A 12,883-nucleotide genomic window follows, 5' to 3' on the forward strand; every position below is an offset into this window, starting at 1 on the left:
AGTACTCCATATGAAAAGCGTGGTCATCGTCGCTCACCCATCTCATTAGCGTCGCCTCATCATAAGTCTATCATAAAACCGTCCGTCTAATGTTCCTCCTATTTGGAAAAATAATTGTAAAGGTCGTGATAGTCGAAGATCTTCTTTTCCATGTAGAAAGCATATTGACAATCATCCTTCGGTGTTATTGGCTCCAATTCCTCCCGTTAAGTCCCTTCAGGACCTCCCCCGTCTGATATTCCTCCAATTTTGAAAAATAAGGATAAAATTTTTTATAATCATCATTTGGCTTCATTGGCTCCACCTCCTACCGTTAAGTCCCTTCTAGGACCTCCCCCTTCTAATGGTTCTCTAATCTTGAAAAATCAGGGTAGAATTTCTGAAACTCCAAGGTCTTCTTCTCACTTGTTGTGCCTCAACTGTAAAGACTTTGGTCACATTTCTTCTAAATGTCCTAATCGAACTTTAGTCATGGAAGAACGAAAGAATGTAATAGAGGAGCCGTTAGAAGATCTAGTCTATGAACCTAAACTTGAAGATTTTGATGACTTGGATGATAGTGAGGACACTTCCTTAGGTGGAATCCAGACTCTTCTCGAGACTTTGGATACTATATCCCTTATCTCCGACAATTCTCGATTAAATGTTATATGTCATACCCTTACTCAAGTTAAAGAGCTTGATGATGTCACCAGTCACCCTTGGAAAATCCAGTCGCATGTGGTTAACACTAAGGCAAAATTATCCACCACTGACCAACCTCAAATTGATGGTCAAAACAAAAGTGCTAACCAAAATCCTGACAATTTATTACAGTATCTAGTCCAGAAAAATCTTGGGAATTAGGACTTGATCCTTCCAACTGTTTAAATTGCATATAACGATCCTGTGAACTGATCTTTAGGTCTAAAACCCTTTGAAATTATTCTTGGTTGTGAACCTTTGAAACCTCTAGACCTTATTCTCATGCACCCACATGCTTGTGTGTCTATATCAGTTGACGTAGTTGTATCACATTTTCATAGTTTGCATATTGAGATCAATAAACAATTTGAAGCAAGTAAAGCATTATATAAATCTCAAGTTGATTGGTATAAACAATACTTTGAATTTAATATTGAGGATTATGTTATATTGCAAGCGTGTAATGCTGGTCTTTTTAAAATTTCAAAGCATGTTGGTCAAAATGCCTATGTCAATGACCTTTTATCACATTATGACCACCACCCTATTTTATTTGTTACGGACTTCAATGCTTACAACGGCTATTTTAGCCCCTCTGATGACCCGTTTCTACTCCCACATGAGAATTCCCACACTGAATCTTTTGCCATGTTTGCTTCAATCCCACCTATCACAGCACACAAAAATAAAATTGATGTTATTTTGGATGAACAGCTTGTGTTGACCAATGATAGAGAGATTTAGTGCTTTCTTGTTCGTTGGATGGATCGACTTGATTCTGACGGTACATGGATTCCCAAAAAGAGATTTCAGCGGCGTGAGCCAAATTTATTGGAACTTTATAAGAGTCAGCAAAATTCTCATTCGCCTAAGTTATCTTGGTCAGCTCATGTTTTTGCTAGTAATTTGCAATTGGCATTGTCATCATTTGTGGAATTTTGATATTTGGTTCGTCAGAAAGATCGTCCCCCATGACATGACTTGGAGCCTTTAGCATCAGATTCATTGCAACATTTTGATTTATCCACTCGACGGGGTCGAGTTTTTCTCCCACCCCGAGAGAGTTGATGCGGACATCTATTTACTATTTATTTTCTATTTGGACTATTAGTTATATTTCTGTTATTGGGCTTGTTAAGCGGGTTTGGCCCAAACCCTTCTCTTTAGAGTTTTTGTTTTGTTATTTATTTCTGTTTTGTTGCGTATTTGAGACAGTTGATGAATTAAAGAATAGAATACTTGGGTTGTTGCCTATGGTTTCCTCCTTCTCCCATTTCCCCTAATTTCTACTTCTTCTCTGGTTTTCTCCCCCCTTTCTCTCCGGCCCTTTCCCCCTTCTTGCTGCCTTCTTCTTTTTCTCGCTGGAATTCTACTTACTAGTTGTGCTATTTTGCTAGTTCTAATTATTCTTCAAGAATCATTCCTCATCCTGCATCAAAATGCATTTTACACCAAAATGGGGCTCAAACAGGCCCTAAAAATGGTGGAGAGAGTTTAAAGGCAAAATATAAAATGCAGCAATTATTACATTTATTTACCCACAACTTGTAGCCAGGTAAAGGAAGAGGAAAAGCACCAAACATGAATGTAATTAGATTTTGGAGAAGAATATAAAGTTGTACACGATATAATGACTTATTATCTCATTGATTTCTAGCCTGGATTTCTTTTATGCTGTCAAATTCTACTTGTTTCTTCATTTATATACTAGTTCTTTCTTTTCTCGTTTTTCTTCCATCCTCTTTCAGTAAAAGAGATGGGTAAAATAAATTTATTCCTGATCCTTTACACTCAAACCAAAACAAGAAGAAACAACTGAAAAGGTTTCCAAATTTAATTATTGGAATAAAAGCATTACTACTTCAATCATTCAGCGGATATCTTTTACATTTTTCCGTGGTTCTTTCAAATGAAGTGAATTCTGGAGCCATGACTTTACAAGGGCAGAGAAAGTCAATATTTTAGGCGTCACTTTGATTGAGAAGGACAAGAATGCAACTGCCCCAAAAAAAAGGCAGCTGCATAAATTATTTTTCGCCACTCTGTTTAATCCAATCTTATATCAATTGAAAGATCCAGCAAAAACAGATACAGTGTAACCACAATAATCGATATTCGTCAACTCTTCTTGATGAGCGCTCTTTAGGTATACACACAATATGCCCCAACTAGTGCATTCCTTTAATTTATCTCAGTTTACACTAACTACACGTGTTCTTGTTTTATCCATTCTAATGAAAAGAGAAAAATTACATCAAACTGAATTTTGAATAATGAGCAATAAAGCCTCAAAAACACAAATATCTAAAGTCAACTACATGCATGGATAATTGATAAAACATCATACCTTCCAAGGTCTAGATAGACCGGTTCAGTCCAATTTGCACAGTCTAATCCCAGCTTTCGAAAAGCTGAATTTGCCAATTAAAGAAACGTGAGACTCGTAATGATGTAACTCCCAATTTATTAGTCATTAAAATAAATTGATGACATGATAGTGAGACATATAATTTAAAGGGTATGCCTCACCTACATTGAAGGCTTGGCGATTGCCCAAGCGATAGACATCCATTAGAACCCTGAAGAAAAGGAAATTTCTAGTAAATCCACAAGCAATAGTAAAGTTATAGTAATGTGTCAGGATGCAGATGCGACTGTTAACAAGTATCTATATCAACACCAACAGTAAATAAAAGACTTCTAGTGGTCTAACGGTATCTAAAACAGAGAACTGCAGTTTCCACAGAACATTCTACTATAAGTTCCCCCACAGTGCATTGGAAAATTGAGAAACGATGGTGATTGGTGTATAATAGATATCTACATAGTTGAACCTTCCTCCAAACTTCAAAGTAAATTCAGGTCAAATTGCAATTCATATTGCCATCTGAATCCAAATACAACAGTTTGCTGCAGTTTAGTCTGCTTTTGGCAGCAATATAATAGAAGTCTTGCATTTGGGATTTAGAGCTGGTAAAAATTAACACTATTGAGTGAAATAGTTTTCCCGGGTTACGGCCCTAATATTCCAATCACTATACACATTTAGTCCCAGACCCTTAACAAATTTTTGAAACATACTCCAAGAAACAGTTAACATTTTAATCCTACGGCTTAATTCAAACGCTGTATACGGAAAAAGATAGAACAAACAAAAATACAAAAAGTTAAATTACACAAAAGCAGCATAAACACACACAGCCGATAAAATTACGCAACTATAAAAAAATAAAAATAAATAAAAAAAAGGATGAGAGACCCTTCAACTTCAAGAAGAACGGCGAGTTGCTGAGATGGGTCTCGTTCAAAGCTGCTGGAAGAGGCACTAATGAACCCATTAAACCGCAACCTCCTTTTGGTTTTCCTCCCAAAATCGATGGCATACTTACTGGGAAAAGTGAGAGAGAGTGAAGGTAGAGAACTAGTACTGAGATATTTAGCGGGCACTTGATAGTGCAATTTATTACTGTTTTTTGTGCCGCAAAAGAGGATAGTGTATGAAATTGGACGGAAAGCAGTTTCCATTGGAATGCAATGGCCCAGGATTTTCTGAATTCTGAGCTCAAAATCGTATCTGAGTTCAAAAGCTTTAGTTGGCGAATTTTTCTTAAACGGGAAAATTATTAGGGTGGTCTCCAACTTTTATATCATTTATTCTTTTATACTTAACTTCTATTACTCGACACAATTGTCTCTAATCTTCCAAATTTCAGACCAAGGTCCAAGCATCATAAAATACCACTATGGGCGGGCCTCCATGTTTACCTCGGAGGACGGAATGCTGGGTCGGTAAATGTAATAATCATCTTGGTAATAGAATTAATTTGGTGTAAAATATCATCTAACATCAATAGTATTAAAGCATCAATTTAAATGGTTGCTCTTGAAAGATTTAATTAAATGAATCGTTTGACTTTATACTTAAATAAATCTATTATTTAATATCATTTAGTTGTCACTTAGACGGGTGCAAAGTCTGAATAACATTACTCTCAAGTGAAAGGACATGAAAATGAATGTAAAATAACACGTGAATGATAGTTGATGTTAAATATTACTTGACTTGACATTGATCTACCTTCTCGACCTACTACATCAATTCATATTTATACATACAAGGCCATCCCGCTCTAATATAACACATTTTGTTTTGTTTATCTAGCGTTCATATGATTCTAACTTGATTGTCAAGAGTGAGAATGTTCGTTTCCCTCACAGTCACGGAGGGTGGCCATACTAACTAATTGCTTCTTGTTTTTACATAAAATCATAGAGAAACATGTATTTATATTGATTGAAGAGTCCAACCGGATTTCTATGTCAATAAACATATTGTCAAGAATTAAAAATTAAACAAAATACTCAGTAGCAAAGATTTGAGAGCAAATAATAATTTTATTACCCAGGGATTAAAGCTGTGTATTGATACAATGTGAAAAGCTCAACCACTTGAATGTAATGCGAAGAACACAAAATGGTATCACAATTGATTTTAGGACAGCATAATAGCACTGAGGAGAAGAGAAACACTGCACAAATAAGTTCTTGTAGATGCTGCTGGAGACCCATTCTTACTGCCAGCTGCTAAATGTTTTGCTGCAACAGGTGGTAGAGGTGGCTCGACCACATCACCATCCAAAAGGACTGGGTAGGGAGCCTCGGCTGGTGGCGCAGAAACCATGAAATTGAAGAGTTCACCAGGCTGGACACTTCTCATGTACGGGGGAATATCTTTATAACCCAAACACCGGTTCCCTGTTGAATTACCAAGACATCAGATGTTCATTATGGCTTGTGAAAAAATCTTGCATCTTGAGGACAATATCCATCCAGTACTTCATGAAAACTGTGAATAGAACTCAAATATAACGGTTTGTAAATGGTAAAAGAATGGCACATTTACACGTAAATGGAAATCATATGTAAACTTACGTCTGTATTTAGCTGCTGTTGCGGGGAAATCTGTCACGAGACCATTAATGCCAATTGCATTAACATATGTATTTATTTCCAGGTAAGCATCTGCAAAGAAGTCCCATGCTTGAGATGCGAACTCGTTACTGAAGAGTTGCACATAGACGGAGAGATTGCATGCCTGTAGTTTTGGCACCACGTCACTGGTACTAGTAAGAAATGCCTTATCAGCAGGGTAGACAGAATTTTTGCTGATCACCACAGATTTGGCAAACTCCTTGATCTTCATGATGGTTGATTTCTGGACATCACGAATATTCTCATTCACCATGTAAACAAGCTCGTAATTTCTTTTCTCCTTAAATTTTTCAAGAACTGAGCTGTCAGTGGATTGAATCATCACTTTCTTTATTGTCTGATCATTGTAACCGGCTTCATTCAAGGATTTTAGCACTACATCAACCACGTTTAATCCCTGTTTTCCTGCGAGATAGGCTGCATGCTGCAAGGAAAAACCAAACAACTTGGAGATCAATCCTTTTGGCCTATTCAGACAGGCATGTGCTTTTAATATGTACAGATTATATATGCTTCCCAAACAATGCAAAATGAAAACTCGATATGCGACCAGACTTATTAAAGCTAAATAATAAAGCATCCTATGAAGTTTTTAAGGATGCACGACAAAGCAAAGGGAATAATTTCCTTGAAAGTGGGAAATCATATATTTATCTTACACGACAATTTTATTTTTGAATGATATACTTCACATTCAGCTGAATTTAGGCTTCTTTACAAGGGTATATTTAAAAAGATTGCTATAAAATATAAGCTTTATCAAATGAATAGCTGATACTCTGAAAATTGAGGATTCCTCAAACCAGTCCAAATGTCAGACCATATACTTCGCTTTTCTACATCTTTACATATTGTTATCTTAAAATTTAAAATAATCATCCATGCAATACCTCAGAGGTAAAATTTTGCCATCACCTTTGCCGTTTACTTTAAATATATGTGCATGTGCCAAAAACAACAATAACTTCGCTAAATGAAAATTTTATTTGGTAGTATCGTGTTCAATGGTATATATGCATGCTAAATTTTAGTTTTACATTGAATAGAGTTGAAATTTGCAAGCAAGTATACACTTTTAGCTGCAAAAATGATTTTCATTTTTTGGGGTCTCAAAGTTCATGTTCATCACATAATGGATTTCAAGTCAGAGAAGCTACAATCTATTCCTTACATGAGTCGGTGGGGGAAGGGGTCAGATAAAGGAAAAAATAGTATATTAAATGGTAGTTGAAGCACATCTTTATCCTAAATATTGCTCTCTGGATTTGAACATGAGTTGAAAATATGCCATTGTCTCCTCCATTAAGTATTCTGTAACTATTAAGAGGAACCCTGAAGGCTGAAGTTGATGAAAATAGAAGTTCTCAAGGCTACTCTATGTCAAATGGAAGTCCGAACGCATGGAAAAATTACTTACTAAGTTTCCAATGTCACATATAATAAGCTTTGCTTATGCGATAAGAATCTGAAACAGAACACATAAACTCACCTCTATACTGATCAAGACACCAGAAACAGAAGGAGAGTACTTTGCTAAAGCCAGAAAGTCAGAAAAGGACATAAGTTTTCCAGAATTTCTGAATTTAGGATTCCGGTACAATGTGAAATTAGACCATGGGTTTGATATAGCCGCTGCAACAAAATAAATCATATTAAAACCTTTCAAGGGCAGGGGCTGTATTCTCTCTTTGTAGTATAATGAATCCTTTTATGATAAGAGTATGTGATAATGCACACGAGCAAGAAACCATAATTTATGTGAAATGATTAGGTAACAAAAACAATTTTTATAGAATGGTTTTCAATTGACAAGTGACCGCCTATTTTGGCTCTTTTTCTCATATCATTTTCCATAAAAACCATATGCAACCAAAAGAATTTTTTCAAGGAAAAATGAAACTTCATTTAGCATAGTGCTACAACGCACTACTGAAGACTCCTTTCTGTAAAACTAGAGTTTCTAGAACAATCTTTAACAAGGTTTTTTTTTTTTTTTTAAAGAAGAAATCCAGAGGTTCAAAACTAGATGCAGATTAGCTGCCTTCTTTGGCTATGTGCACATATTTCAAAATAATGCAATAAACGATTCAGATCAACCCCGTTGAGCTGAGGATGCATATAGGGAAGAAAGTTGGTTTCGACTTACGAGTCAATCTCCGAAGTTCGCTCCAGTTGAGGTTAAAGGTGAATATCCCGTTCCCTGTTCCGAGTTCAGGAACATCAGTAGAAAGGTTGCTAAAAGATGATTGATCTACGGTTGTACGGTCCATAAGGTTTATAGAACCCAAGCAAATAGGTATCCCATCCTTTGTCATTTGGACGGGACAGTCAAGAACATCAACATTACTTGAAACAGCTCGAGTGTATGCCAAATCGGTACAGCCAGGATAGTCTCCACTAGCTCCCTCAGATGAAATAATCAAAAGCTTAGCTGGAAGAAAGGAAGAGTGGGAGAAATTTGTCAATCTTGAGAGATATTCTCTGTCTTCAAAGAAGTCTAAAGGACACAATTTTATAACAATATCAGGTGTAACTGAATATATTACCCTCCAATGCTTCCTTATGCCCCATGTGAGAGAAGCAATCTGCAATGTCAAAGACCTCGGCATGAATAGAAAGCAGATATAGGAAATAATAATTATAATTAAAAAGCGATTAAGTTTTAAGGAAGCTGACAATCAAGACTAGGAAACTAGTTCCCCAGAGGAAAGAAATGAAAGCTCAAATGAAAAAATGCTCAGAATTTTGTTATCCATAAATGATGATATAGCTTTGGATAAATTAAATAATCAAGCTACAAGTTGGATATCAAAAGGAAATGGAAATCATAAAAAGCTTTCTTCCAAATTCCAATTAATGGATTCTCATTTATTTGTCTTAAGGGCTACATCATCTTCTGATTTGAACTTCAATATTATTAAATGGGAAAATCTACAGACGGAATTTCCAGTAGAGTGGTAAAATGAATAGAGAACACGAACAACAGGTTAGGCAATGATGGTACTAAGAGAGAACAATCCATAATGCCCAGTAAAAGGAATTTTTTTCTTAAAAAAATGAACGAAAGTCCTTTGTTATTGTTCGTTTCTTGTGGATGATCCTTTGATTCGTCAAAATCAGATTGCTTCTATACACTTGCCGACATGGATCATTTAAAGCAGAATAAAAACTGAATCTCCAGAGTGTTCAAATAAAAGGTTGCTGGATTTAGCTTACCTATGGCTGCAGATGGAGTATTCGGGAAGTCAGATAGCACACCATCAACAGAAAAGTTGCCATTGTCAATAAAGGATATATATTCAGCTACTGGATCATAACTGTAATTGTAAGCAAAAGTTGCATCATTTGCAAATCCTGATGCAAAAACCTCTAGACCTTCTTCATGAGCATCTAGAACAACAGAGGTATGAGGCTGTAAGTATTGACTGTGGTCTACAGGCCATACGTAATTTTTGGGTATAAGAATACCAGAGGCAAACGTTTTGATGAATGTAAGGTTCTTTAAAAGAGAACTGTATGTTTGGTTGATTGAAGGCTCAATGTCGTCCTGTCCCAGGAACTGTAAAATGAGTTTTGTTGAACATCGTCTAAATCGTGCCTGGATACTCCTCAAGAAGTTCACTTCTGGTGATGAGATATAATCAACTACAACACTTCTAGATACAGATATTACAAAGTTTCTCATACTCAGATTGTGTTGACTGAAGAAAGAATCATGCTGCAAACATAATTTATAAGAAAATGAGATTGATAAGGACACCATAAAAGATGAAATAATGATATAAAACAAATTATATGCATTGAAATACATCATAATGCTAAGTAAAAATTTAAAGAATTGAGAATGACCTGAATATTCAACCATAATGAGGATGGTTTGGCGATCTCAGCCACCTTTCGGACCTCAAGAATTGGAAGTAAATTCTTATCAAAACCATCAGTTCGAGAATAAATGGCCTGTTTCACTGTCAAGAATACCAAGTACAGTTAGGATTCATTTAAAAACATCATAACTCAAACAGCTCTGGAGTGATCCAATTCCACCAGTCCTTGTCAGCAATTTTTTCAGAATAAAGATGATCATATATAATGTGGAGCCTGACAGTCTGGCTAAAACTAGTCAGCTCCACCACAAAGACACTGCTTATCTCTTATGAAAGACTAGGTATGAATAACAATACTATAATAATTTAATTCATTTACAATTGGGAGTGATTGTAAACTAATTCTAATGATTTTCCTTCTTCAGATTACATATATAGAATACATTTTTCAGCTTTTTAGAAGTATAAATATTAAATGATATTCAGGGTAATGAACAATGGATGACATTCGATTACATAAACTTACAACTGATATTCTTCAAGTCATGGAGGGTGTAATCCACAGAAAACCATCCTTGCTTAGAGTCCCCATCAACAATGTAGGTGCGACTCTTGTTTGGGAAGAACCTATCAATGTCTGAAGCTATGTCGAGCCTGACATCCGGGAAGCATATTCCAGCTCCATCTTTTGTAAGCTGTACGTCACACCACGAGATTAAATTCAATAAGCTAGTAGACACAGCAAACTGATAAGCATTCTCACTAGAATCAGGAAGCAGCCCGGAAAATCCACCACGGGCCACTACTAATGGCGCATTTCCTACAAAAGTAAACCAATAGATGATGATATAAATTGATGATTATCACAAAAAAGAAAGTAGGAAAAGGAAATTCTTCGTTCTTATCGATCTATAAATTCAGATAACGACAAAAGAAAATCTATTTTGAGATTCTAGCTTCCTTAAATGGGACAGGGAAGTCCTAAATTTTACAGACTATTAAAATCAACAGAGCATCTGAATCAGAGATCAACAATCACATAGAATTAAAATATGAATTCCTCATCAGCTTACTGTAGAATTCATCACAACTTCACCATATAATTAAAAATCAAAAATTAAAAGTTGCAAAGTAATGTCACGTTCTTGAAATTAATCAATTTCATTCAAAAGAAAACTTATATCTTCTGTAATCAGCTTTGAAGAGATCTTAATTATACAAAAAAAATCCCCCAAAAAAATAAATAAACAAAAGGTGCATCTGATCAATCTTTCTTGTTGCTTCATGTCAGTATAGGTCATCATCAAACTATTAATAAAACAAAAATTCAAGAATCTCAATTTATTTCGGAACCATTTAATCAGAAATTTCAGAACCATAATTAATTTACCGTTCCAGTTATTCTTTCACATTTTATTCTTCAACCCAAGAAGTTCTGTAAAATCTACAAAAAGAGAATTTACCGCTTAAAGTCTGCCATTTACTGTATCTGTTGGAAGAAATCTTAGCAGAAATTAAAGCCACCACCGACGAGAAAAGCAGCGAAACAGTGATGAGCGACTGTGAGTTTCTCATAGGCTGAAATCTTGGAGCTGGAGCCACAACAGTAACTGCAGGTAATCTCTGTACTCTCTTTTATCTTGCTTTAACCTGTAAAATAGGACTATGATCATCAACCCGGCCTCTTTATTCATATCAGAAAATGGAAAAACTTACGCGCCCAGAAGAAAACTTAAGCATGCAAAATTAGAAACTTGATGTTGAATGTTGATGGACTCACAAGTCATGAGCTGTTACAGATACATTCTGAGTAATCCAATTGAGATCTCAATGTGTTCATCACTTTCTAGCTTTTTTCTTTGTTGAATTCTTATTTTTCAACTTTTGGTTAATTAACACATCTGATTTTGAATGACGAGTACTTCTAAAATGTTATGTCTGCATGCTTTGGATGAAGGAAATAATGCTCTATAGCACTTTAGCCTTTTTTTTTTTTTTTCCTTTTTAATTAAATATTGCTCATTTTATGCCCTCTCAATGACTTTGTCGTATCAATAATGTTAACAATGACAGTATTTACTCATCAACGAATGGTTAAAGATAAGAATGCATCGAGAAAAAAAGTTAAAGGACATAAGTTTCTAATGAGCAGATATTGAGAATTTCAAGTGTAATTAAAATGTGATTCCATTATTATGGTCAGCCGTATAAGAATGCATCGAGAAAAAAAGTTAAAGGACATAAGTTTCTAATGAGCAGATATTGAGAATTTCAAGTGTAATTAAAATGTGATTCCATTATTATGGTCAGCCGTATAGGTAACAATTAAATGATATTTATTAATATATCATTCTAAAATAGGGATACATTTAAAACGACGTATTAATTATTCACCTAATCTGCTTATGCTCTAAGCATTCCACTAATAATTTCATGAATAAATTTGCAGGAAATAAGAGTATAAGAATCTTGAATGCGTTGCAGGAAGGACGCTTAATTTTGGCAAGCCAGTCACCATTTCCAGAACTATAATTGATTGGTCAAATAAGATTAAACAATTTTGTCAACTCGTCATCTTTTTGTCAATTATGATTAGTTTAGCTAAGCTTAAAAAGCAGAACCGAATTTAAGTTTTATCATATTTAAAGTATTTTAATTTTTTTATGAAACGAAATGATTAGCTCGAATATTTTTCCATATTTTTCTTTTAATCACACATTTTTCAATAAAATAGTATTACACGCAATCAAAATGCATTCCCCATCAATATCTTATTTCAAAATGCATTCTACACAGAAAAAAGGGGCTCAAATAGCTCTGTCTTTTGTGATAAATTAATAAGATCATGATATTGGTCGTAATAAATATGTCGAACATATTTTTATGTAAGTTATGGGGACCGAGTTGTGTGCACAGCATGGCACACAACTCGGTTCACAGCACCCTCACATTGGAGGGTTTGTGTCATTTTTTTATTGGTGCGGGCCCCACCAAGCTGTGAGGGTGTTGTACATGTACAGCACCTGTACAAACAACTTATTCCAAGATATGGACTTGATTGATCATACAATTGAATTCAAATCTACGGTGCACATTTCAATTGGATGTGTCATGAGATGAATTGTGTATTTCTTTGTATCTTTTTCTTGAATTATTTGAATCGTATAATATTTGGATCTCTTTAAAGAGAAAACGCTTTTGCATGCTCAAGACAATTCTATCTCAGAAAAATCTTTCCCCTCATTTTCCTTCATATTGGCTTTGTTACAAATGATGATGTACTTAAAAGGAACTGAACAGAAAAGTTTGGATAAAAACCATGTACACTAATTTTGAAAGGGTTACGGTAGTAATATCAAGAAATAAGTATAATATTCTACTTT

The 12,883-nt window shown here is 35.0% G+C and overlaps 2 protein-coding genes across 3 annotated transcripts; both read right to left on the reverse strand.

Annotated features, from left to right (window-relative positions):
• Nucleotides 1-1,156: 1,156 nt before the first annotated feature.
• LOC111407304 lies at nucleotides 1,157-4,301 on the reverse strand. Its single transcript, XM_023036715.1, has 3 exons — nucleotides 3,944-4,301; nucleotides 3,214-3,263; nucleotides 1,157-3,095 (listed from the first exon to the last, which is right to left on the reverse strand). Exons 1-3 carry the CDS (start codon nucleotides 4,207-4,209, stop codon nucleotides 2,995-2,997), a joined length of 417 nt encoding a protein of 138 aa, XP_022892483.1. The 5' UTR covers nucleotides 4,210-4,301; the 3' UTR covers nucleotides 1,157-2,994.
• A 770-nt stretch (nucleotides 4,302-5,071) lies between these two features.
• Nucleotides 5,072-11,424, reverse strand: LOC111407305 (glycerophosphodiester phosphodiesterase GDPDL3-like). 2 transcript variants are annotated; one of them, XM_023036716.1, is made up of 10 exons: nucleotides 11,281-11,424; nucleotides 10,964-11,150; nucleotides 10,027-10,320; nucleotides 9,526-9,641; nucleotides 8,893-9,394; nucleotides 8,223-8,261; nucleotides 7,823-8,107; nucleotides 7,166-7,308; nucleotides 5,617-6,100; nucleotides 5,072-5,439 (listed from the first exon to the last, which is right to left on the reverse strand). In XM_023036716.1, exons 2-10 carry the CDS (start codon nucleotides 11,073-11,075, stop codon nucleotides 5,177-5,179), a joined length of 2,238 nt encoding a protein of 745 aa, XP_022892484.1. In that variant the 5' UTR covers nucleotides 11,076-11,150; nucleotides 11,281-11,424; the 3' UTR covers nucleotides 5,072-5,176. The 2 variants fall into 2 exon arrangements, with proteins under 2 accessions (XP_022892484.1, XP_022892485.1); XM_023036717.1 differs by having other exon boundaries at nucleotides 5,438-5,530.
• Between the last annotated feature and the right edge of the window lie 1,459 nt (nucleotides 11,425-12,883).

Source organism: Olea europaea, chromosome 13 (assembly GCF_002742605.1).
Source record: "Olea europaea var. sylvestris chromosome 13, O_europaea_v1, whole genome shotgun sequence".
Taxonomy (NCBI): Eukaryota; Viridiplantae; Streptophyta; class Magnoliopsida; order Lamiales; family Oleaceae; genus Olea; species Olea europaea.

What these genes read in the sequence shown, in the direction of transcription:
- LOC111407304 (XM_023036715.1), bottom strand. Translation starts at nt 4,209, where the DNA reads ATGGAAACTGCTTTCCGTCCAATTTCATACACTATCCTCTTTTGCGGC. An exon ending in GTTCTTCTTGAAGTTGAAGG is followed by an intron (nt 3,264 to 3,943) that starts GTCTCTCATCCT and finishes CCTTTTCTTCAG; the next exon opens with GGTTCTAATGGATGTCTATC. An exon ending in TCGCCAAGCCTTCAATGTAG is followed by an intron (nt 3,096 to 3,213) that starts GTGAGGCATACC and finishes TGGCAAATTCAG; the next exon opens with CTTTTCGAAAGCTGGGATTA.
- LOC111407305 (XM_023036716.1), bottom strand. Translation starts at nt 11,075, where the DNA reads ATGAGAAACTCACAGTCGCTCATCACTGTTTCGCTGCTTTTCTCGTCG. An exon ending in TGACTTGAAGAATATCAGTT is followed by an intron (nt 9,642 to 10,026) that starts GTAAGTTTATGT and finishes TATTCTTGACAG; the next exon opens with TGAAACAGGCCATTTATTCT. An exon ending in CATTATGGTTGAATATTCAG is followed by an intron (nt 9,395 to 9,525) that starts GTCATTCTCAAT and finishes TTATGTTTGCAG; the next exon opens with CATGATTCTTTCTTCAGTCA.